At 45.4% G+C, this 25238-nt stretch overlaps 1 protein-coding gene across 1 annotated transcript in view; it reads left to right on the top strand.

Moving 5' to 3' along the window:
- Positions 1–4177: 4177 nt before the first annotated feature.
- The window catches only part of LOC124795573, a gene marked incomplete at its 3' end in the record, with an annotated part of 358941 nt that continues 337880 nt past the window's right edge, over positions 4178–25238 (top strand). Inside the window, exon 1 of the mRNA XM_047259645.1 lies at positions 4178–4314. Within this exon, the coding sequence (XP_047115601.1) occupies positions 4193–4314 (122 nt within the window). The remainder of the gene's footprint in view (positions 4315–25238) is intronic.

Genomic DNA, 25238 nt, shown 5'->3' with positions numbered 1-25238 from the left:
GGCCGAGTTGAAGAAAACACGTTTTGACCAATGTGAACTGTCAGTAATAACTTACGGCTGTGAGACATGAATATTAAATGAACTCATTGTTAGAAAACTAATAGTAGCTCAAAGAGGAATGGAAAGATCATGGTTGCGTTGCACAAAGAAAGACGGAAAGAAAGCATTTGATATTAGACAGCCGGCCGCTATGACCGAGCGGTTTTAGGCGCTTCAGTCCGAAACCGCTCTGCTGCTACGGTCGCAGGTTCGCCTCCTGCCTCGGGCATGGATGTATGTGATGTCCTTAGGTTAGTTAGGTTTAAGCAGTTCTAAGTCTAGGGGACTGATGACCTCAGATGTTGAGTCCCATAGTGCTTAGAGCCATTTCAAAAATGGTTCAAATGGCTCTGAGCACTATGCGACTTAACTTCTGAGGTCATCAGTCGCCTAGAACTTAGAATTAAACCTAACTGACCTAAGGACATCACGCACATCGATGCCCGAGGCATAATTGGAACCTGCGACCGTAGCGGTCGCTCGGCTCCAGATTGTAGCGTCTAGAACCGGACGGCCACTCCGGACGGCCAGAGCCATTTGAACCATTTTTTTAATATTAGACAGGTAACAAATGTCAGTGACGTAATGAATACCTTGAAATGGCAGTGGGCTCGTGAGGTCGCCAGAACAAATAATAGACGTAAGACCTGTTTACCAAAGGACACCAAGGAGAAGGCCGCCGGACAGGTCGAGCAGAGACTTAAGAAAGGCAGTCGGGTTGGACTGGCAATGGGAAGCTCAAAATCGGCAGAAACGGATGAACCTGCAAGGATCAAATGTCGCACGCCGGCTGAAAGGAGTAATGTCAACAAGTGATCGAACTGACTAGTGATGGTCGTCCGCAGCTCGTGGTCGTGCGGTAGCGTTCTCGCGTCCCGCGCCCGGGTTCCCGGGTTCGATTCTCGTCGGGGTCAGGGATTTTCTCTGCCTCGTTACGACTGCGTGTTGTGTGCTGTCCTTAGGTTAGTTAGGTTTAAGTAGTTCTAAGTTCTAGGGGACTGATGACCATAGATGTTAAGTCCCATAGTGCTCAGAGCCATTTGAACCTCTCTCTCTCTTTTTTTTTTTTTTTTTATGATGGTCACACAAGGTCTTAGAGGCCTTCCATTCAGCGCCTCACCTTCAACTTATCCTTACTTCCCCCTCTGAACAGCTTTCTTTGCCAGATACATGGGATACAACATATTGCATAATGCGTGGAGGATTACGACCCCGATTGGTGTGCAGTTCGAGGGCTTGCCAAAATGTCACGGATAAGACTTTACGCCGGGGTTACATTGCGCGCACTCTCTGACCCCGACGTTTCGAGATTGGAGAAGTGTAAGCCGTCCACGTCAGCTCTTCAGACGCCGGTAACTCAGGTTCGTGTGGGCCCCGTGGAATCGAGGGATCGGACGGCCCCCGCAGTTGGCACGCAGTGGCGGGTTGCGGCGCCGCCGCCTGGGGCAAGGCGGGCGCCGACATTCGGCGACGTCACGCGCGGCTATATCGGACGCTGGGGCGTGACGCGGCGGCGTCGGCGTCGGCGTCGGCGGCGGCAGTGGTGCGCGGGGCGGCAGCGCGGCTGGACGCGTCGCGCCGCCATGGGGAGCCAGTGCTGTAAGGCGGACAAGCACGCCGGCGCCGCCTCCTCGCAGGCGTCCATAGGGTGAGCCAGCCGCCGCGCCCTCCGGCGGTCTCTTACACTCTTCCGCTTCTGGTGACTGTTGTGTTAGCGAATTTAGAAATGCACTTCTAGAATCGCAACAGGTTGGTGTAGGCCGTCGGGAAGTGCGACAGAGATGGGAATCCTTGGAAGAAACTGGACGTAGTGCACCGACGGCCGGTTGGGTAAACTTGGCGCACGTGTATTTGAAGAAGACGGTGCAACTGTGGTGCTGTCACCGACCTACATCTGACGTAGGATCGCGAGTATAAGATGAGGGAGAAGCGGGCGCGTATAGAGAGATTTTTCCTCGCTCACGAGGAGACAACACAGCAGTCGGATTTATGTAATTTTTTATAGTATTTATACGTGAATTTTAGAACTCAAATGTCAAGACGGATGCAAAGTCTCAAAAATTCTCGAGCAAAAACGACTTTGACGTTTTCTAAGTGTCTTTAATATCTTAAGGTAGGGTCCAAATTTCGACATCGAGTGTGGCTCTGTGGTAGGATGTTCACCTACCCCGTGGCTGGCCTGGCTTTAATTCCAGGCTGATGAAGTTTTTAAAAACAAGTACATGTTCTACGAGGATTTCCGTGACTTGTAAAATAAGTGAAGGTGTAAAAGAAATCGGTAGCGCTTGAGACTGGTATTGGCTGGATCGCTGGTTCGAGTCTCGTTTCAGTCATTTTTTCGTTTTTTTCTGCTCATATCGAATACCTATATCATTTAAATATAAAATTAATGAAATATCTGCTAATTAACATATATAAGTGTCATTTTTATGAATAACGCACGTCTTCTTATTCTTGATTATGTGTCGCACACAAAGTTTTCATTGCAAATATAAATTCTGAATTACCGATATTTGATAGAAGATTGTTAATAAAGATGTTTTAAACTTAAAGAATATTACGAACTTAATTTTTTCATCCCGTTTCACGCTCCTCGAAAATACTCATGGTGCATCCTCTTTTGTTTTAAAAATTTACCACGATCAGGAATCGAACCGTCGAACTCCACGAGGCGGATGAACATTCTACCACAGGGCTATGCCTCCAGTGCAGTAAACCACCTTGCTTTCGGGTATTAAAGACGCTTGGAAAACTTCGAAGTCAATTGTTGCCAGCGTTTTTGAGAGATGTATCGAACGGGTTTTGGCGACTCATATTTGAGTTCTGAAAAGAAAAGAAAAAGTACAACCATCCAATTGCCGTGTGGTCTCCTTGTCAGTGCATCAACGGAATAGGAAAGATAATCCTTAATTGGTGGAGTGTATCCTGCGCAGTGTAGTTTGCAGTATATACACGCTCGTAGTGTAGATGTACATGAATCATGACGGCTATTCGGAAAGTAAAAGTTCAGTTTCCATAATAATGGAACAATTTCTGTTTTCCTATTTCTTGTCACTACTCTTTATTCCGTTGTTTTTACACGTACTGAAACTGTCCGAGTCTCAGTTGGGGCACTGTGATGTTCGAAGAGTAACTTCTACAGCCAGTGACGATTCAGTAGCCTGCATGCAATATGTGAAATTCGTTCTGTAATTCGTTTTCTGCACGCGGGGTGCTAACTAGCTGTTTCAGTTAATTACCAATTTCTTTCTGTTTCAACTACAAATGTAATGAATGGAAGAATAGTGTGATGAATTTCAAGATGGAGAAGTGATAGAATTAAAAGAGGCGGGAGCGGTCATCTGTAGCTACAAATTAAGTGGCTCAGAAACTTGGGGATCGACAGGTGGTAAACCGTCAATGCGGTTAATAAACAGTGCTTCGAACTGTCGACAACATATTGCCGTAAAGAGGTACCGATATAGTGGCTGGCAACACGGCAAGTGTTTTGAGCTGTAAGCACTGAATGAAGGCTCAGAAATACACAAGACAGTGCCTCCTGTCCTTCGAAAAAAACGAGACATTTTAATGCAGTGCAGTGTCATACGTGAAAGAATGTGGATATCACATTGTATGGCAGAGAAAGGGAGACACTTAATACTTGAAATATTTTCTGCGCTTTGTATCTATAATTTCCGCATGGCCTTCATACTGTGATGACAGTTATGACATCTATTCGGTTTACTGGAAATTCGAGATTCTTCCTTGGATGACACAACAACAAAAGCGTTTATGACGGGAATGCAAAGTCATATAACTTGAAATGGATGTGGATGTTATGCCGCAATGAGAACATCGACTTTCTGTTTCTCGTGCTGTGAAAATATCGTTATATATACTGTCCCGCTTTAGTGCTACAGGTGATAGAGGGGGACATCAAAACAATGGATTTCTGATTTTCACTTGAAGCTTTCTCGGTTGCTTTTCCAGTAATAAACGTAAAGTGAGGATCTAAACGTTTCCTCTTTTCATTCGTTCAAATTGAAATTTCAGTGTGTTTTAGTGTTCGAATGTGTGTGTGTGAAATCTTATTGGACTTAACTGCTAAGGTCATCAGTCCCTAAGCTTACACACTACGTAACCTAAATTATCCTAAGGACAAACACAAACACCCATGCCCGAGGGAGGACTCGAACCTTCGCCGAGATCAGCCGCACAGTCCATGACTGCAGCGCCTAGACCGCTCGGCTATTCCCACGCGGCAGTGTGTTTTAGTACGCGACGCCACTTCGACAGGTAAGTCAGTGGAGACTTTAATGTAAACGAAACTGGTGGCAGATTTCGACTGTCGCTTGTTTAAAAGAGTAATTTTAATTCACTAAAATTAGAAAACCTTGCAAGTGTATAATCAGATTATGAGCTTATTTGCTTGATGCTGTTTTTGACCTTACAGTAGGTCTTAGTTTGAAGATGTCTTACAGGTAGCACGAGTGTAAACCCTGAAAGTGGTATAAACTGTGCTCGATGTTTCACTATTCAAAATAGAAAGCGAATGTTGTTTTCCCTCTAATCTTTTATTTATGACGATGGAATGTACATGTACTCAAAAAAGCATACTTGAGTACAAGCAACTTGCCAGTGGTTTCTATCGACGTTGGTGTGCGGATTATAAGAGATAAATCTGTACCCTGAATGTGCATTTAATGAGTGATTAGAAAGTGAACTACCACGTTTGTGCTATAGTCGTTTAGTCTGGAAATGAAGGAAAGAAGAAGGTTAAAATCAGTACCAAAAAATGGTCTGCAACTCTTGACCAACATACGATGTCCCTTGAGTCTTCTAGAGACTCCATCCTACGTCGTCATCATAAAAATTTCCATACCCTAATTTCGAGAAACAACTCGGAAAAGATAAAAAAAAAAACGTTCAAATGTGTGTGAAGTCTTATGGGACTTAACTGCTAAGGTTATCAGTCCCTAAGCTTACACACTACATAACGTAAATTATCCTAAGGACAAACACACACACCCATGCCCGAGGAAGGACTCGAATCTCCGCCGGGACCAGCCACACAATCCATGACTGCAGTGCCTTAGACCGCTTTTTTTTTTTTCATGTTGTTCGTTGTTGATTGTTGTTTGGTCGTTGCGGACGTCACATGCCATCCGTTCATGTTCGTTGTTGATCCTTTCACTCAGTTTTTTTGTATTACAGAGGGCAACCACCTCTCTGACCGAAGACGCTGAGCTACCGTGCCGGCAGGCCGCGCGGCTAATCCTTCGCGGCAAATAGTCATTCATGATTTTGCTGCTAATTACAAATAAAGCAAGCTCGAGTCCATTGTCACATCGATACCAAATTCGTTAGAGACGTAGCACTAGTTCACTAGGAAAAGCCGGAAAATGATATCGACCCTGCGCTTGTTGGTGGACTCTCACTGTATTTCGCCTGAATTACGGAATCCACGGACAACATAAGTCAAGGCGATTTAAAATCCGAGACTCCCGAATACGAGTGTAGTACCTTTACCACCGTCGCTTTGTTTCTCGCAACTTCCTTAATCTGGTTTTAATCTGAATCACTGTCTGCTAGTTTTTATAGCATTGGACCTTTGAGCTTATATGGTTAGCAAATAACGAGGTCAGCTGGATAAATCAACTAGCACAGTTATCCAGGCGAGATGAGGCGAGATAACAGGAAAGACATGCACGTGGTTTGGAGCTCCCTCGTTCACCTGTGTGGCGCCTTCTGGTGTGTTTAGACAGCTATGCTGATTAGACAGCCACGGCTTCCAGAATGACGGAAGGAAATTTTAGACTAGTAACAGAAAAAGGGAACTCCCGTACACAGATTTCTGTTCTGCAGCGAAACGTAGAACTATGTGTCAGCTGGAATAAGGAAGGCGCCGTGTGCTACGAAGTATTTCCGCGGATGTAATCGTAAATGCTGACATTTGTTTCGAATAACTCTGACGGTTTCAGTCACAGCGAAAAAAAAAACAACAAATATAGTTGCATAAGCGGTGCTGCAGCACCGTGAGGCACTGAAAGAGCCAAGATGCTTCCTCCATACTGCCTCGACCTTCCACTCTTACATTACTGGGTATTCTACTCTCGACGGAACTTCATTAGATAAAAAAAAATGAAATCGAACGAGCATTTCAGACCTTACAGCGCGGAAGAGTGATAAAGAAATTGAATTTCAAGCTTAATTGTACATTTCAGATAATTGGACCTAACTGTAAGATTCTGTTCAATCAGTTGCTTGCTAGTAGGGCGTTTTACTTTTTGCTTTGAAGTGTCGCATATTTCGTCTCGTGGCAGTCGCTGGTCACGTGTTCGCACACCTGAGAGCTTCGCCGCGCTGCGCCCTAAATTTACCCGCGAGGCGCGCATTTATAATGCGCCCCTCCACCGACGCCAGCCGAGCGGGGAATCTCTTGGCCCGAGAGCCGCGGTGTTTGCCTGCAACAGTTCGCTTTAGCGTGCGTTACAGAATGAAGAAGGATGCTTTACGGCGCACGCAGCTGACACGCAGGTTAAAAGAGCAAACTCTGTCTCGCCAACACAGCACTCTTTTTAAATGAAAATATTGAATATTGGATATATATACGGAGGACTTAACGACCTTTACTTAGATTTAAAGACGCACAGCATACCGAAGTCCACAATCACTTTCAAACTGCGTTTACCACTTTGTTTTGTAGAATAATGCGACTCAGAAGTTCAATGCTGCATCCATCCAAGTGCGAAACCGTGATCCGTAAGCACGTACGCTACTGGCCATTAAAATTGCTACACCATGAAGAACTGCAGATGATAAACGGGCATTCATTGGACAAATATGTTATACTCGGACTAACATGTGATTTTACTTTCACGCAATTTGGGTGCGTAGATCCTGAGAAATCAGTACCCAGAACAACCACCTCTGGCCCTAATAACGGCCTTGATACGCCTGGGCATTGAGTCAAACAGAGCTTGCATGGCGTGTACAGGTACAGCTGCCCATGCAGCTTCAACAAGATACCACAGTTCATCAAGAGTAGTGACTGGTGTATTGTGACGAGCCAGTTGCTCGGCCACCATTGACCAGACGTTTTCAGTTGGTGAGAGATATGGAGAATGTGCTGACCAGGGCAGCAGCCGAACATTTTCTCTATCCAGAAAGGCCTGTACAGGATCTGCAACATACGGTCGTGCATTATCCCGCTGAAATGTAGGGTTTCGCAGGGATCGAATTAAGGGTAGAGACACGGGTCGTAACACATCTGAAATGTAACGTCCACTGTTCAAAGTGCCGTCAATGCGAACAAGAGGTGACCGAGACGTGTAACCAATGACACCCCATACCATCACGCCGGTTGATACGCCAGTATGACGATGACGAATACACGCTTCCAATGTGCGTTCACCGCGATGTTGCCAAACACCTATGCGACCATCATGATGCTGTAAATAGAACCTGGATTCATCCGAAAAAATGACGTTTTGTCATTCGTGCACCCAGGTTTGTCGTTGAGTACACCATCGCAGGCGCTCCTGTCTGTGATGCAGCATCAAGGGTAACTGCAGCCATGGTCTCCGAGCTGATAGTCCATGCTGCTGCAAACGTAGTCGAACTGTTCGTGCAGATGGTGGTTGTGTTGCAAACGTCCCCATCTGTTGACTCAGGGATCGAGACGTGGCTGCACGATCCGTTACAGCCCTGCGGATAAGATGCCTGTCATCTCGACTGCCAGTGATACGAGGCCGTTGGGATGAAGCACGGCGTTCCGTATTACCCTCCTGAACACACCGATTCCATATTCTGCAAACAGTTATTGGATCTCGAGCAACGCGAGCAGCAATGTCGCGATACGATAAAGAGCAATCGCAATAGGCTACAATCCGACCTTTATAAAAGTCGGAAACGCGATGGTACGCATTTCTCCTCATTACACGAGGCATCACAACGTTTCACCAGGCAACGCCGGTCAACTGCTGTTTGTGTATGAGAAATCGCTTGGAAACTTTCCTCATGTCAGCACGTTGTATGTGTCGCCATGGGCGCCAACCTTGTGTGAATGCTGTGAAAAGCTAATCATTTGCATATCACACCATGTTCTTCCTGTCGGTTAAATTTCGCGTCTGTAGCACGTCATCTTCGTGGTGTAGCAATTTTAATGGCCAGTAGTGTATTTTAATAAAGTCGAGGAAACAAGACAATGTGTAGGCGTACTAACTGGCACGAGTGCGCATTTTAAGCTTAAGTTTTCTCCCTGATGCGATGAGCAAGAGAAAATGGCAGACAGGGGGCCTCCACACCAAACTCCTATTGATATGTGTTACACTGGCACGTGTTGCGGAGTAAAGCAATTACAGTGTTATGCGTATTGCTTTGTATGGACGAGCTGTTGACGTAATAGCGCTTTACATTCTTCTTACAGACGGATAGAAATTCATCCGAAGTTGTGACTGTGTTTCAACAGCTACAAAATAGGTGGCAGAATTCGAATGCGGAAGTGGCCGTGCGGCTCTAGGCGCTGCAGTCTGGAACCGCAAGACCGCTACGGTCGCAGGTTCGAATCCTGCCTCGGGCATGAATGTGTGTGATGTCCTTAGGTTAGTTAGGTTGAACTAGTTCTAAGTTCTAGGGGACTAATGACCTCAGAAGTTGAGTCCCATAGTGCTCAGAGCCATTTGAACCAATTCGAATGCGGGCGTCCTACTGTTCATGACGATTCACGTGAAGGACCTACTGCAACTTCAGCCAAAGATGGAAATGTGGGGAAAGGACGCAGTTCGATACTGAACAATCGGCAATTACAGCCGTATGTTATAGTATTACACCTTAGGAATGTAAAAAGGCGTTCGTCACTATTTAGAGTCTAACAATGAGAGGGATTGGTGCAAAGGCAGTACATAATCAATAACAAAAACCCTAGGATAGAATGTCGCATATCTCCATCTGTGCCATTGCAATTAACGGAGACGAATCAAGAATAAGTTCGCTGTATATCTTGATTGTGCTTCATACCTAGCACTAAACCCGATCCTGATGTTTATACATTGATGTGACAACATTTTTCATCATTAGGTCTTAGAAACCGAGAATGTCATTAAAAATAAGAATTCCAAGGCTTTTTAATAGCAAATTCCTGCACGAAATTTTAACAACTGCCGCGCGGGGTAGCCGACCGATCTGAGGCGCGTTGCTACTGTCCTGGAGGCTCCCCCCGTCGGAGGTTCGAGTCCTCTCTCGGGCATTCGTGGGTGTGTAGTTCCACAGCGTAAGTTAGTTTAAATTATGTTAAGTAGTGTGTAAGCCTAGGGATCGATGACCTCAGCAGTTTGTTCCCTTAAGACCTTACCACAAATTTCCAAATTCTAACTACTGAAATCAATGAACGTGTCGCGTTTACGGATATTTTATTGCTGGATGGATATATTGCATCCGTCAACAGCGTCTTCACACCCAACGAAATCTTTGTTTTCAGCAGCACTTAACGTCAAGTTTGCACCATCTTCGCTTGCAGTGAACCTTCTACCTCCCGATGCGTCCTTAAGTGAATGGGTACACTTGGAGCAAAAATCGAGCTCCAAGGAGAAATTGAAAGATATTCCAATCAGTTTTGTCCATTATTAGTGTTACTCCGCAGTGTCGTGAACTGTTATAGCCTAAAGAGATTTGTTTTTGACGATGTTCAAAAAATGGCTCTAAGCACTATGGGACTTAACATCTGAGGTCAGCAGTCCCCTAGACTTACAATTATTTAAGCCTAATTAACCTAAGGACATCACACATATCCATGGCCGAGGCAGGATTCGAACGTGCGACCGTAGCAGTAGCTCGGTTCCAAACTGAAGCCCCCTAGTACCGCTCGGCCATAGCGGCCGGCTTTGGACGATGTTCCACGTCATTTGTGATGAGTTATAATTGTTATAATTGTTTCGGCAAATTCCATTCCCTCCGTAAACAGTAATCAGTTTACCGAGAGTTCCTCTTAAATAGAGCAGTCGTACAGTGATGCTTCATGTGAATGCGTTTTTAGCTGTCTCACGATGACGAGAGACTCACCGTGTCTGCAGCTGTTTACGGTTAAACGATGTTACCCATAAATTTCCCCAGTATTCATAAGTACGAACAAATGTTGCACCTCCTGTCGACTTATCAGTCTGCCTCAGTCGGCAGCTGTTTCAAACTACGAAACAGATCCCGCCGACAAAGATATGTGGTCGCCCGTTGTTCTGCGCCCGTCTATCATGAGGTGCAGCCCCTCAGATCTGACGCAGCAGTCAAACAGGAAATAACCAGAAATAGCGACTGCAGTCGTTAACTGTGCCCATGGACAGAGTTTAGTCTGTTGCGCTGTGTGTAGCATTGCTGCGAGTAAACGGGCGAACATGTTTACACCGAAGCCTGTCTCACAGACGTCGCGCCCTCTGCTCCGTGGTTGCTATAGCTTCTACCTCACTAGCTTGTTGCTCACACTTTTGTTTCTCCTTATGGATCGTTACTGACAGGCTGTTGTGCCTTTTGCTAGAGACCCAGCTCAAGAGTGAGATTCACCAAATATCGCATGGGTTACTTGCAGTTTTTGACCCATATCTCTCTCTTTCTAGCGTGTTGTTGTTGTTGTTGTTGTTGCAGTGTTCGATCTCGAGACTGGTTAGAGGTAGCTCTCTACGTTAGTACATCCTATGCTCCATCAGTTGGTAACAACTGCATCCCTGTAGCGACTCGAGCTGGCATGTCGTGACATCTGTTGCTGCAGTGACAATGTATTGCCTGAATAAGATTTTCACTCTGCAGCGGAATGTAGCTGGTATGAAACTTGCTGGCAGGTTAAAACTGTGTGCCGGACCGAGACTCTAGCTCTGGACCTTTCCTTTCGCGGGCAAGTGCTCTACTAACTGAGCTACCCAAGCACGACTCACGACCTGTCCTCACAGCTTCAATTCTGCCAGTCCCTCGTCTCCTACCTTCCAAACTTCACAGAAGCTCTTCTGCGAACCTACAGAACTAGCACTCCTGGAAGAAAGGATATTGCGGAGACATAGCTTAGCCACAACCTGGGGGATGTTTCCAGAATGAGATTTTCACTCTGCAGCGGAGTGTACGCTGGTATGAAACTTCCTGGCGGATTAAAACTGTGTGCCGGACCGAGACTCGAACTCGGGTCCTTTGTCTTTCGCGGGCAACTGCTCTACCAACTGAGCCACCCAAGCACGACTCACGACCCGTCCTCACAGCTTCAATTCTGCCAGTACCTCGTCTCCTACCTTCCAGACTTCACAGAAGCTCTCCTGCCCGCGAAAGGCAAAGGTCCCGAGTTCGAGTCTCGGTCCGGCACACCGTTTTAATCTGCCACGAAGTTTCAATGTATTGCCTGTCACTGTGTCACTATCAGCCAGGATGCTTCATCCACCTCGTATTCTTCTGACCATGAAGACATCAACCTTCTTCGTTTACTGCAAGTGGACTTCCTCGTAAACTGACGATGTAATTAAAGAACTGACCAGTAATAGCCAGTAACGGAAATAAAGTCTAATTATATTTTTTGATGTTACTGAGCAACAGTCATAGATTAGTTTTTAAATGCACACGCCGCCATTTGACTGTAGTTTATTTAATTACGACACAGGTTTCGGCCTTTTAAGCCGTTTTCACGCGATTGCAGGACATCAAGCCCAAAACTGGCCATAAATTAAGAAAAATATTCGCTCTCCACGAAATGCCGGCTGCGAAATCATCATCTTGTAAAAAGATCATTAAATAATATGGGGAGCATGTATTAAACAAAAACAGGTTTACTTTGGTATATGAAAGATGAAGACATGACCTTGAGTTGTAATGATGGTGAAATCACTATCTTTCTGAGACAATGTTTTATCGAGCCCATTCACAATTCTGAGTGACTTGGCAAGCAGCTACCTTGCTCTAGGAAAAGTAATAAAATAGTTGAGACATCAATATGCAATGGGAACTGAAGAGGATTGAGTTCAGTCCATAGAAAGGCCGACAATTGCTGAACCGTGATGGATTCTGTAAAGGGAAGACGTTAGCCGTGAATTTATAAATACGATGAGAAAGACAGAGATAGCACGATGACGTTTACCGCACTGGTGTGGTGTCGGTGAAGCGCGGTGCCGGATGCTAGCAGTGCAGTCGGTGTGGTTGCGCGGTGGCAGCCAGCACAGCGGGTAGGAACGTCCCACCGCAAAAACATGCTAAACAGCCAGGACTGACTTCACACAAGGCTGGTGCCAAGGTAACGGAAGACAACAGCTGTGTATCTGCACTACTACTACTACTACTACTACTACTACGAAATTAAGCTTTTTCTTGATACCTCCTACTAACCTATCTCTTCGCTTAATCAAATATTGTTGTTGATGATAGCGTGGTACCGTCAACTATGTTGGAGGCGACCTCAGCACCTAAACACGATTGTTCATTTTATTACAGAAGTTTATTTGCCTAGATCGCATAGAAATACATAGTGACTTCTAGTTTCAGCTAAATTTAAACTGGCGGCACCTCAAAACAAAATGTATTCCGTTGATTGCCTCATAAAAATGGTTCAAATGGCTCTAAGCACTATGGGACTTAACATCTGAGGTCATCAGTCCCCTAGACTTAGAACTACATAACCTAAGTAACCTAAGGACATCACACACATCCATGCCCGAGGCAGGATTCGAACCTGCGACCGTAGCAACAGCGTGGTTCCGGACTGAAGCGCCTAGAACCGCTCGGCCACCCCGGCCGGCAGAATGTACTAATCATTTTTTTTTCTTCACCTAGCATCATTCCTTAGAACAAAAATAATTCCATTTCACCTAAACAACTCCATTCCCTTGTAATGTCAAGGAACCACTTAAACCTAACTAACTTAAGGACAACACACACACACCCATGGCCGAGGCAGGATTCAAACCTGCGACCTTAGCGGCCGCGCGGTTTCAGACTGTAGCGCCCAGAACCGCTCGGCCACTCCGGCCGGCTGTGTGGAACATATTTAAGCTATACATTAACGTAAGACAAAGAGAACATAGAAACTTAAACTGTAGATTGTAATGACAGTAACCTATTGATATACTGCTTAACATTATTCAACCTGGTACTACGTAAATTCAACCGAGTAAGGTAGTCAGAAAGTTGCTACTTCGAAAAAGCTGCTGGCTCCTGTACAGTTGCTTTTTATCTGCTCTTAGTAAGCAGCTTAATACACGGTTCTGTCAGATAACCGTCACCACCGACCATGTTCGATGTCGACCTGCATAAACCACGCACAACCAGCAGGTGGCAGCAGTAGCAATGGAAGGTATACGAAGCGTGTCGCGGAGACGTGGAAAACAGTGCAGACGTAATGTGGAAACGAAACGATTTATCTGACGTCGGAAAGTGTACAATTACTGGATTTCTGGCAAAGGGTGGAAGCATTTCCGAAACGGCTAAGCCTGTGAAATATTCGCGTGCAGTCGTGTTTAAAGTATACTGTGCATGGCAAAATGTGCTATTCGAAACTGGAGCCGAGGCAATTATGTTGCATCACGGGCCATAGATGACACACGTGAACAACGGCTGCGGGGATGTGTACGGACAGCTGTTGAGCAATTGACCGCATAGGTGATCCTAGGGGCTACCAGCAGTGTCTGCTGAACGATCGTTCACCGAACGTAGCTGCGTGTGTGCCTTCGCTGAAGTAAAACACTTTTTGTTTTACACGGTACTATATTTCAGTCCATAGCGTCTGGTTCATGCTTCCACGATGACTGCTGTTTGTCGGCGAGGAAAGCTGGAATTTGCACGCCACTATGCGTCCACTGAGTGGCGACAGGTGGTCTCTTCAGGTGAAAGCAAACATCCTGCAACATTTCTCGGAAGGGTCTAGGCCCAGGAAATCGCGTTATGGTCTGGCGAATGTTTTCGTGGCATTCCCCTTGGTGATTTCGTCATTGTGGAAGGTAATACGGATCAACGCGTGCTGTGGGGCCATCACGAACGGGCTGTTCACGCCGTGGCTCCGCAACCAAGAAAGCCGGCTCAGCTAGCCGGCCGGGGTGTCCGAGAGGTTCTAGGCGCTACAGTCTGGAACCGCGCTACCGCTACGGTCGCAAGTTCGAATCCTGCCTCGGGCTTGGATGTGTGTGCTGTCCTTGGGTTAGTTAGGTTCAAGTAGTTCGAAGTTTTAGGGGACTGATGACCTCAGATGTTAAGTCCTATAGTGCTAACAAGGGAACCTCCCCATCGCACCCCCCTCAGATTTAGTTATAAGTTGGCACACTGGATAGGCCTTGAAAAACTGAACACAGATCAATCGAGAAAACAGGAAGAAGTTGTGTGGAACTATGAAGAAAATAAGCAAAATATACAAACTGAGTAGTCCATGTGCAAGATATGCAACATCAAGGAAAGTGCGAGCTCAGCGACGCCGTGGTTCCGTGGTTAGCGTGAGCAGCTGTGGAATGAGAAGTCCTGAGTTCAAGTCATCCCTTGAGTGAAAAGTTTAATTTTTTATTGTCAGACAATTATTATCTGTCACCAGTGTCGTATAGAATATATCAGACGTGTTTTCCTGTGGAGGAATCGGTTGACGTATGACCTTGCGATCAAATGTTTTCGGTTCACATTGGAGAGCACGTCCTTTTGTCTACTAATCGCACCGTTTTGCGGTGCGGTCGCAAAACACAGACACTAAACGTATTACAGTGAACAGAGACTTCAATGAACGAACGGACAGATCATAACTTTGCGAAAATAAAGAAAATAAATTTTTCACGCGAGGGAAGATTTGAACCAAGAACCTCTCGTTTCGCAGCTGCTCACGCTGACCACGGGACCACGGAGCTCATGAGCTCACTTTTTCCTTGATGTTGCATATGTCGCACATGCACTACTCAGTTTGTATATTTTGCTTATTTTTTTCATAGTTCCACACAACTTCTTCCTGTTTTGTCGATTGATCTGTGTTCAGTTTTTCAAGGCCTATCCACTGTGCTAACTTATAACTAAATCTGAGGGGGGTGCGATGGGGAGGTTCCCTTGTAAGAGCCATTTTGAACCGGCTCAGCTGGCAGCGGCACTGGAGTCGTCAGAGCTCCACATCGCTGTCGGTGTCTTTCGGAACCACACTCACTGTTTCTACACGTTTCTCAGTGGTCCGCGTTGCAAACGGCGGTTATTAACGCTTTTCACAGACGGTCACATAGACACCATGAAAAAATTCCAAAAAATAATTACCATCATCAGAAAGGCGAAAAAACGCCATGTTGTTAATGATTTTCCGGGAAACATAATTGCCGGCCGGTGTGACCGTGCGGTTCTATGCGCTTCAGTCTGGAACCGCGTGACCGCTACGGTCGCAGGTTCGAATCCTGCCTCGGGCATGGATGTGTGTGATGTCCTTAGGTTAGTTAGGTTTACGTAGTTCTAAGTTCTAGGCGACTGATGACCACAGCTGTTAAGTCCCATAGTGCTCAGAGCCATTTGAACCAGTTTTGAAACATAATTTGTGAAGCCCTGCATTAAGGTCAACTATTCTCAACAGATACTGAACACATACGACAGAAGTCTCTTATACCACGTGCAAAGGAAGCATTGTCCGAGGACTAAAACAATGTTTCACACTTAGACCGCTGAACTTACCCTTCAGTATGTCCCAACCAACAATGGCATATCTCTCTTTTACCAGTGGCGTGACTCGCGGCTCTACATTACACAGACGTTGGCAGAACACTTATGTCAACTCTCTCTGGAGCTACTGGCGTAAGATCGCGCCCTCTAAGGCTCCAAATATAGCCAAGTTGTAAGAGAATCGCAAAACATCGCCGAAGTGTAATTGTTCCGCCTTCTATCTGTGGCAGTTTATTCTCAGTGAAGAACGTAACAGCCGGTTTAGAAATCAAAACTGACTTGTTAACCAAAGAAAAAGTCTAACTTTGCAGTTGAAAAGTTGTCTCGTTATAGGACCAAAGACTACAGAAGTATCCCTTGAACTGGAGCGTTGTACGAGGGCAGTTCAATAAGTAATGCAACACTTTTTTTTTCTGAAGCAGGGATTGTTTTATTCAGCATTGAAATACACCAGGTTATTCCCCAATCATTTAGCTACACAACACTATTTTTCAACGTAATCTCCATTCAATGCTACGGCCTTACGCCACCTTGAAACGAGGGCCTGTATGCCTGCACGGTACCATTCCACTGGTCGATGTCGGAGCCAACGTCGTACTGCATCAATAACTTCATCATCATCCGCGTAGTGCCTCCCACGGATTGCGTCCTTCATTGGGCCAAACATATGGAAATCCGACGGTGCGAGATCGGGGCTGTAGGGTGCATGAGGAAGAACAGTCCACTGAAGTTTTGTGAGCTCCTCTCGGGTGCGATTACTTGTGTGAGGTCTTGTGTTGTCATGAAGAAGGAGAAGTTCGTTCAGATTTTTGTGCCTACGAACACGCTGAAGTCGTTTCTTCAATTTCTGAAGAGTAGCACAATACACTTCAGAGTTGATCGTTTGACCATGGGGAAGGACATCGAACAGAATAACCCCTTCAGCGTCCCAGAAGACTGTAACCATGACTTTACCGGCTGAGGGTATGGCTTTAAACTTTTTCTTGGTAGGGGAGTGGGTGTGGCGCCACTCCATTGATTGCCGTTTTGTTTCAGGTTCGAAGTGATGAACCCATGTTTCATCGCCTGTAACAATCTTTGACAAGAAATTGTCACCCTCAGCCACATGACGAGCAAGCAATTCCGCACAGATGGTTCTCCTTTGCTCTTTATGGTGTTCGGTTAGACAATGAGGGACCCAGCGGGAACAAACCTTAGAATATCCCAACTGGTGAACAATTGTGACAGCACTACCAACAGAGATGTCAAGTTGAGCACTGAGTTGTTTGATGGTGATCCGTCGATCATCTCGAACGAGTGTGTTCGCACGCTCCGCCATTGCAGGAGTCACAGCTGTGCACGGCCGGCCCGCACGCGAGAGATCAGACAGTCTTGCTTGACCTCGCGGCGATGATGACACACGCTTTGCCCAACTACTCACCGTGCTTTTGTCCACTGCCACATCACCGTAGACATTCTGCAAGCGCCTATGAATATCTGAGATGCCCTGGTTTTCCGCCAAAAGAAACTCGATCACTGCCCGTTGTTTGCAACGCACATCCGTTACAGACGCCATTTTAACAGCTCCGTACAGCGCTGCCACCTGTCGGAAGTCAATGAAACTATACGAGACGAAGCGGGAACTTTTGAAAATATTCCACAAGAAATTTCCGGTTTTTTCAACCAAAATTGGCCGAGAAAAAAAATGTGTTGCATTACTTATTGAACTGCCCTCGTAGTATTCAGTCGATGTATTTCGACTGGCGTGGTACAGTTTTATTTAGCATACAAAAGTCATACAGTAGAATGTCTTCTTGAAAAAGTTGTCTTTCGCAATGTACAAAACGGTTCTAATGAAAATGGTGGCGCTACTATGTTTCCATAAATCACTACTGTAGTGACACCTATGTGCAGGCATATAGCGCCCTGTCGCACGTCTGGCTGGCCGCATGGACTCATCTTTAATAGGTGTCGCCGTGGCACTGAATAAAAACCCTTTCGAAAGACAAGAGTCAACACATTAAAGCTGTTGCTTATATGCACGACTCTTAATGTTTCACACGTAGATTATGCTAATTGCATACCGAAGGTTGTTTTGTGTTTTTTTTCCTGATATTTCTCCAGAACGAGTAGCTGGAACTGGCACTTATTCACACGCCACTGCTGTTGGTAAACAGAACATGTGTGTCATATCCCAAAGAAGCAAAAGATCACTTCGAAAATAATGCAGCTTGCTACGTGAATAACTAACGTACAGGAAGGTACTTTGATTAATATTCAAATATTATGGGAAAACTGCTCATTTTTCGAAAAGCGCTAGCCGCGCGGGGTAGCGGCGCGGTCTAAAGTGTCTTGTCTCGGTTCGCGCGGCTCCCCTCCTCGGAGGTTCGAGTCCTCCCTCGGGCATAGGTGTGTGTGTGTTATCCTTAGCGTAAGTTAGTTTCAGTCAGACTAAGTAGTGTGTAAGCTTAGGGACCGATGGCCTTAGCAGTTTGGTCCCATAAGTCCTTACCACAAAGCCGGCCGACGTGGCCGAGCGGTTCTAGGCGCTACAGTCTGTAACCGCGCGACCGCTACGGTCGCAGGTTCGGATGCTGCCTCGGGCATGGATGTGTGTGGTGTCCTTAGGTTGGTCAGGTTTAAGTGGTTCTAAGTTCTATGGGACTGCCGACCTCATAAGTTAAGTCCCATAGTGCTCAGAGCCATTTGAACCATTTTTGAACGTTACCACAAATCTCCAATTTTTTCGAAAACGCTACAGTCGAAAACTGACAGCTGCCAGTTTTCTTTGCCATAAATTAACTGTCTAACCAGAACTTCAAAATATCCCTTTCATTGTCTGACGATTTTTCATTATGAGCACCATATCAGTCAAAGATTTGCACTGAGTGTTTACTTTCAGTAAACTTTGAAGCTTATGAAAGATATTTTTGCTCATATCACCTCTCCAGTGAAAAATCAGCTTCTAACGTTTTTGCACATAAATACATTCCAGGAAACAGTTGCTGGAATATAAATGGGAAATGGTTTGATGATGTTTAGGACGCCTTGAGATGCCTTCAGAGTAGTGAAAGTTATTTTGGAAAAGCGAAATAACCGAGCCAATAAAGAAGGGTGGTAACCATTGCGCAGCATGTGCGATATCCTCTCAGCTTTTTATACAGTTCGTGTTTAATGGAGGCCCTACAAAGGGGGAAGGACAATACAAAGTTAGGTCAACTGTTTGTGTGAAGTTGAAGCTGAGTATTTTTACCCGTTCGTAACGGAAATTATAGCTCCTGCAGTTCTAACGTCAAATTCCAGTTATCGTTACGCCTAAGCATTTCATTTGCGAAAACTGGCATTCGTAGTGTCACTGATGGATTGACGGTTCAAATGGCTCTGAGCACTATGGGACTTAACTTCTGAGGTCATCAGTCCCCTAGAACTTAGAACTAATTAAACCTAACTAACCTAAGGACGTCACACACATCCATGCCCGAGGCAGGATTCGAACCTGCGACTGTAGCGGTCGCGCTCACTGATGGAGTGACTGTGCCAGTTAGCATAAGGAAACTGATGAAAGAAATTAAGTACTCTCTCAGGTCGTCATGATCCTACAGCTACCACACTGTACAGATACTATGAGACGCTTCAATATCTGGTCCATAATGAATCACGAACATTTATTCGTGAAGTACAGCGCGGGAGTTACGTTAACTACTCGGACCTACACGGCCAAAGATAGCGTATGAGACTTCAAGGCTTAATTTTATATCTTAATAATTTATTTACAAGAAACTCTCTTAAATCGAAATTGAATTTCGGAAGAAACGTAAAATCGGGCTTGTAGGTTGCTACACATTATTAGCAAATACACAGGTTCATACTTTAGCCTATACAGTGACATCGTTCGCCATTACGTAGCTCATGCAGTGTGGATCCGGCACCAACAGCTGTTGGATTCAGTACTGTGTGTATTTACACGCTCCCCGTTAAAGCGCCATATTAAGTTTGCCTTACGAATTCCTAATAACCTAATTATTTTCTAGTACAGTTTCACAACTGGCTTTAGACGTTATGGTGTAATGCTCCAACGAAAATGAATCACAAAAGTTGAGTTACTGGCGCCTAGTACAATTTGTAACTGACCGAAGATAAATGTCTGTAAATACGAATCTTTACCTGCAGTAACTGACACTTGAAGTAGCTGAGCGATATTATGACAGTGAACAGCACAGGTAGTGCGACCAAATATATTCTCCCATTCCTTGTACTTGATAGAAGTCCTGTAAATGACTAGCTAGCAAACACTTCGTCATTTTGGTCCGGAGAGATTGCTGGACAACGTTTCCGTTAAGATTGTTGCACTCCTCGCGTTTCGCTGCAACACCAGCGTGACCCAGAAAACGCTCGTCATTGGCCTGCTCACGCACGCCAGTCTGGTTTCAAATCGTAACTATCTTCATATTCAGTGGTGACATCAGAAGCGAGTGTTTCTTCCACTGCAGGCCACTAACGTCACAAATTCGTGTACGCGTTACTTGTCAGAAACGTTTCTTGCTCCTGGTTGATATAAGGGCCAATGAAAAATTTCCATTCGCGGGCGTACATGCAACACAGCGCGATTAAGATGCGGATACATAAGCACTCCACATGTAGGCAACGAGTTGGTGTGGCAGTGGCATCTTTCCGACGTGTGCGTGCTATGTGGAAGCGTGAATTGTTAAAACGTTATTGCCAAATGCGTCCAAACAGGATCACCGTGCTGTTATTCTTTCCTTGGCTGCCGAAGGACAAACACCGTTAGACATCCATCGGAAAATTTAGGATGTGTATGCGGCAGCATGTCAATTGAAAACCACTGTTGTGGAATGGTGCGGCAAGTTCCGAGATAATCGCGATTGGACACAAGACGCCGGTGTACCTGAGAGGCTAACTCCAGGGGGAGACACTCGAGGACCCGCCATATAGTCCCGTCCACTCACCATGAGGTTGTATGCCTTCGGTTCCCTAAGAAGGCCTTGAGGACTCGGCGACTCATGTCGAACGAGGACTTGTAGGAGGCAGGTGCGGACTTATCCACACAGCAGGACACGGCGATTTATTAAATGGGTATGTTCAACCTGGTGCGTGAATACACACGGCAATTTTGCTAGATTAGCATACAGACTCTAGACTTCATGGCTTTCGACCGGGAACTTTTTCACCGCCCTTTATATGCCGCACGACTACCGAACATTTAGACGTTGTTGCCATTCTTTGCAGCCCCCTGTGCCAAGCCGCTAATTGTTGACATAACTGCAGTACGATTCCTTAAACCGGTCTCAGTGTAAAGATTCTTAAAGAGGACAGGTTTTTCCGTAGCCAACAAGTTAAATGCTGAGACAATTCACAGTACTGTATGTTCTACATAGTTTTTTCGATACGACCTTTAGGAAGGTGTACCACTTATGACATTACGTTCTAGATTTAATGTTAGATGATTAACTTATAATCTATATCTTACTGAGTAACAAACGCAATAGTTAGCATTGGACGGTCTGAAGTTTTAGCTTTGTGCAAACATTTAACAACTGCTATGCAGGGGGCTGGTAGCATTACAGACATTTTTAGGTATTGTCTTTGCATATTTGTAGTAAGTAATATACGCGAGCCGGCCGCGGTGGCCGAGCGGTTCTAGGCGCTACAGTCCGGAACCGCGCGACTGCTATGGGACATCGGTTCGAATCCTCACTCGGGCAAGGATGTGTGTGATGTCCTTAGGTTAGTTAGGTTTAAGTAGTTCTAAGTTCTAGGGGACTGATCTCAGATGTTAAGTCCCATAGTGCTCAGGGCCATTCTTTGATGAACACTAAACAAAATTGCCACACCGTAAAGACGGCACCCAACAAACGTCAAATTGTCGAGCGAGGTGGCGAGGTAGTTAGCACACTGCACTCGCATTGGAAGGACGACAGTTGAAACTCACGTCCGATCTCCTGATTTAGGTCTTCCGTGACTTCCCTAAAGCGCTTCAGGCAGATGCCGGGGTGGTTCCCTTGAAAGGGCACGGCCGATTTTCTCCCCCATACATCCCCAATCCGATGGGACCGATGACTCGCTGTTTGATGCCCTCCCCCAAATCAACCAATCAACCAACAAATTGACACGCTTGTATGTGTAGATGATTAGCGTTTTCGTTCAACCCCACAAAGCATGTAGCAGTAACGCCATTAGCAATAACGCAATCTACGTTCTGTATGTCACGAAATGTTCAGCAGGTTTGTCATTCATTTAATCGAATACGAATGTTGGTTGTTTGTTAGAAGTTTGAGTTATTTCTCATGGAAGAAAGGTAACAGTCTACGACCACGAGTCCGAATTGACAGCGGTGTCATCGTGGCCCATCAAGACTACAGTTAAAGGCCATTCGTGACTCGCATTGGCCGTGGTCCCACGACTGTCATGGAATCGACGGGTTCTGGAGGGCTACTCTCAACGCCATGCAGGATCTCAACAGCCCCATGCTGCTAGCGCCGGAGAGGGCATCTACATCTACATCTACATCCATATTCCGCAATCCATCTGACGGTGCGTGGTGGAGGGTACTTTGAGTACCTCTATCGGTTCTCCCTTCTATTCCAGTCTCGTATTGTTCGTGGAAAGAAAGATTGTCGGTATGCGTCTGTGTGGGCTCTAATCTCTCTGATTTTATCCTCATGGTCTCTTCGCGAGACATACGTAGGAGGGAGCAATATACTGCTTGACTCCTCGGTGAAGGTATGTTCTCGAAACTTCAACAAAAGCCCGTACCGTGCTACTGAGCGTCTCTCCTGCAGAGTCTTCCACTGGAGTTTATCTATGGCACCCGTAACGCTTTCCCGATTACTAAATGCTCTCCCTTGGATCTTCTCTATCTCTTCTATCAACCCCATCTGGTACGGATCCCACACTGCTGAGCAGTATTCAAGCAGTGGGCGAACAAGTGTACTGTAACCTACTTCCTTTGTTTTCAGATTGCATTTCCTTAGGATTCTTCCAATGAATCTCAGTCTGGCATCTGCTTTACCGACGATCAACTTTATACGCTCACTCCATGTTAAATCACTCCTTATGCCTACTCCCAGATAATTTATGTGATTAACTGCTTCCAGTTGCTGACCTGCTATGTTGTAGCTAAATGATAAAGGATCTTTCTTTCTATGTATTCGCTGCACCTTACACTTGTCTACATTGAGATTCAATTGCCATTCCCTGCACCATGCGTCAGTTCGTTGCAGATCCTCCTGCATGTCAGTACAATTTTCTATTGTTACAACCTCTCGATATACTACAGTATCATCCGCAAAAAGCATCAGTCAACTTCCGATGTTATCCACAAGGTCATTTATGTATGAATAGCAACGGTCATACGACACTCCCCTGCGGCACACCTGAAATCACTCTTAGTTCGGAAGACTTTCTATCCATTGAGAATGACATTCTGCGTTCTTTTATCTAGGAACTCTTCAATCCAATCACACAATTAGTCTGATAGTCCATATGCTCTTTGTTCATTAAACGACTGTAGGGAACTGTATCAAACGCCTTGCGGAAGTCAAGAAACACGGCATTTACCTGGGAACCCCTCTGAGTTTCGTGGACGAATAGCGCGAGCTGGGTTTCACAGGATCGTCTTTTTCGAAACCCATACTAATTCCTACAGAGTAGATTTCTAGTCTCCAGAAAAGTCATTATACTGGAACATAATACGTGTTCCAAAAATTCTACGAGTGATCGACGTTAGAGATATAGGTCTATAGTTCTGCACATCTGTTCGACGGCCCTTCTTGAAAACGGGGATGACCTGTGCCCTTTTCCAATCCTTTGGAACGCTACTCTCTTCTAGAGACCTACGGTATACCGTTGCAAGAAGGGGGCCAGTTCCTTCGCGTACTCGGTGTAAAATCGAACTGGTATCCCATCAGGTCCAGCGGCCTTTCCTCTTTTGAGCGATTTTAATTGTTTCTCTATCCCTCTGTCGTTTATTTCGATATCTACCATTTTGTCATATGTGCGACGATCTAGAGAAGGAACTACAGTGCAGTCTTCCTCTGTGAAACAACAGACATATTATTAGCGAGGCCATGCAGCCACGGAATGTACGTTGAGTCAAGAAATGAGTTTGGTTGTTGCAAGATGGGTACACATCCAGACCGCGCGACGGCGTCTGGCGCACCATGGATTTATCAGCATGAGTACTGTGTGCACCAGTTTTATACAGCTTTTGCACAGTCATGTCTAGTTAAGGATGAATGGTGTACAGCTCAGCCTGCACATCTATGCAAAAGTCGCCTGAATGACATACCATTTGTCGTCCACCCCTGGGGTGCCTTTCAATTAATCGTCTGTGATCAACGAAATCCTCTAAATTTCATGTAAATACCTTTTTTATTAATGACTACTAACTTTGTACACAATGGGTGGAGCAAAATGCAAAACAGAAGATATATGATCACAATTATAATTTCAGATCTACGCTTATTGATCTCATTGATGTAGTGAATTAAAAGACAGTCCCGCATTTCTATGCTTACCTCCGTTTTATTAACTATTTAATAAATAATAACGGTGAAAGGTCAGTCGTCCATTAAACTGCCGTAGCGAACATACGTTTGTAACACGTAATGATTGTTCCATGTCATGTAGCATCTATGGACTTAGCTGCCCATCAAAAGTCAGCTCTGCAGTCTTGTTTCCCCTCGACTCCGAAGTGACGAAAGTCTTCTAGACTGACGCACATTTACGCATGTGTAAGGCGGCGACTTGCCCAGGGCGCCCGCGGACAGCATTGTCTTCGCGAAGCGCGCCACAGCCAGCTGTGTCGTAAACACGTTACGAAACTTGGCCAGGGATGGACCAGGCACACCCAAAGGGAGCCTCTCCCCTGTCATCGCTCAAGCATTTCTCAAGTACTGCCGAGACACCGTCACCGGCGATAAGAAATTATAAGAAATGGAGAACCACTTTTTGTTCCATAATGTGTCACTGTGGTTGCTGAAAACCATCTCCTTCTCAGAAATGCTGTCTGAAAATCTTAGAAGCAGTTTTTACAACAATGCAGCTACTTCAGCTTTCGAAAATTAACGGAAAATATGTGTTAAGGAATGAATAACTGCACAGGAATTAGCAAACTGATAACTGAATTTGTGCGGACCTACGTTCTCGTAAATATTAAGTGGATAAACGCTGAAAACTTAACGAACTGCATTTTAACCATCAGCTGTACAAACAAACCTTTATTCTCCACCTGTTTCAGTCTCTCAGATCATCATCACAGGAAGGAAAGGCAAAAACCGTCTATCACATATGATGACCTTAAAAAGCATTGAACTGGTGTTACATGGCCAGATGTAAAGGAATTATCATGAACGATTCAAACTGACAAGAGAAAAACACAGATCACATGTTCAGTAGGTAGGCTACTGATGCCGTTACACAGGGTGCTTGACACCTGCTGTTCACGCGCTTCCTCTCGGAATCGGCGCGTCTGGTCTTTTTTCGGGTGAAATGCGTTTTAGGGAAACCGGTGAATTCCACAGGAATGTTGAAACATGCATTGCATGAAAGCTAATGGAAATGGGGAAAACGAGCATCTTCAGCGCTCGAAAGGCGATCAT

The sequence above is a fragment of the Schistocerca piceifrons genome, chromosome 4 (genome assembly GCF_021461385.2).
Source record: "Schistocerca piceifrons isolate TAMUIC-IGC-003096 chromosome 4, iqSchPice1.1, whole genome shotgun sequence".
In the NCBI taxonomy this organism is placed as follows: domain Eukaryota; kingdom Metazoa; phylum Arthropoda; class Insecta; order Orthoptera; family Acrididae; genus Schistocerca; species Schistocerca piceifrons.
Note: the sequence above shows the minus strand (reverse complement) of the source record. Positions and strands in the feature narration are given on the sequence as shown.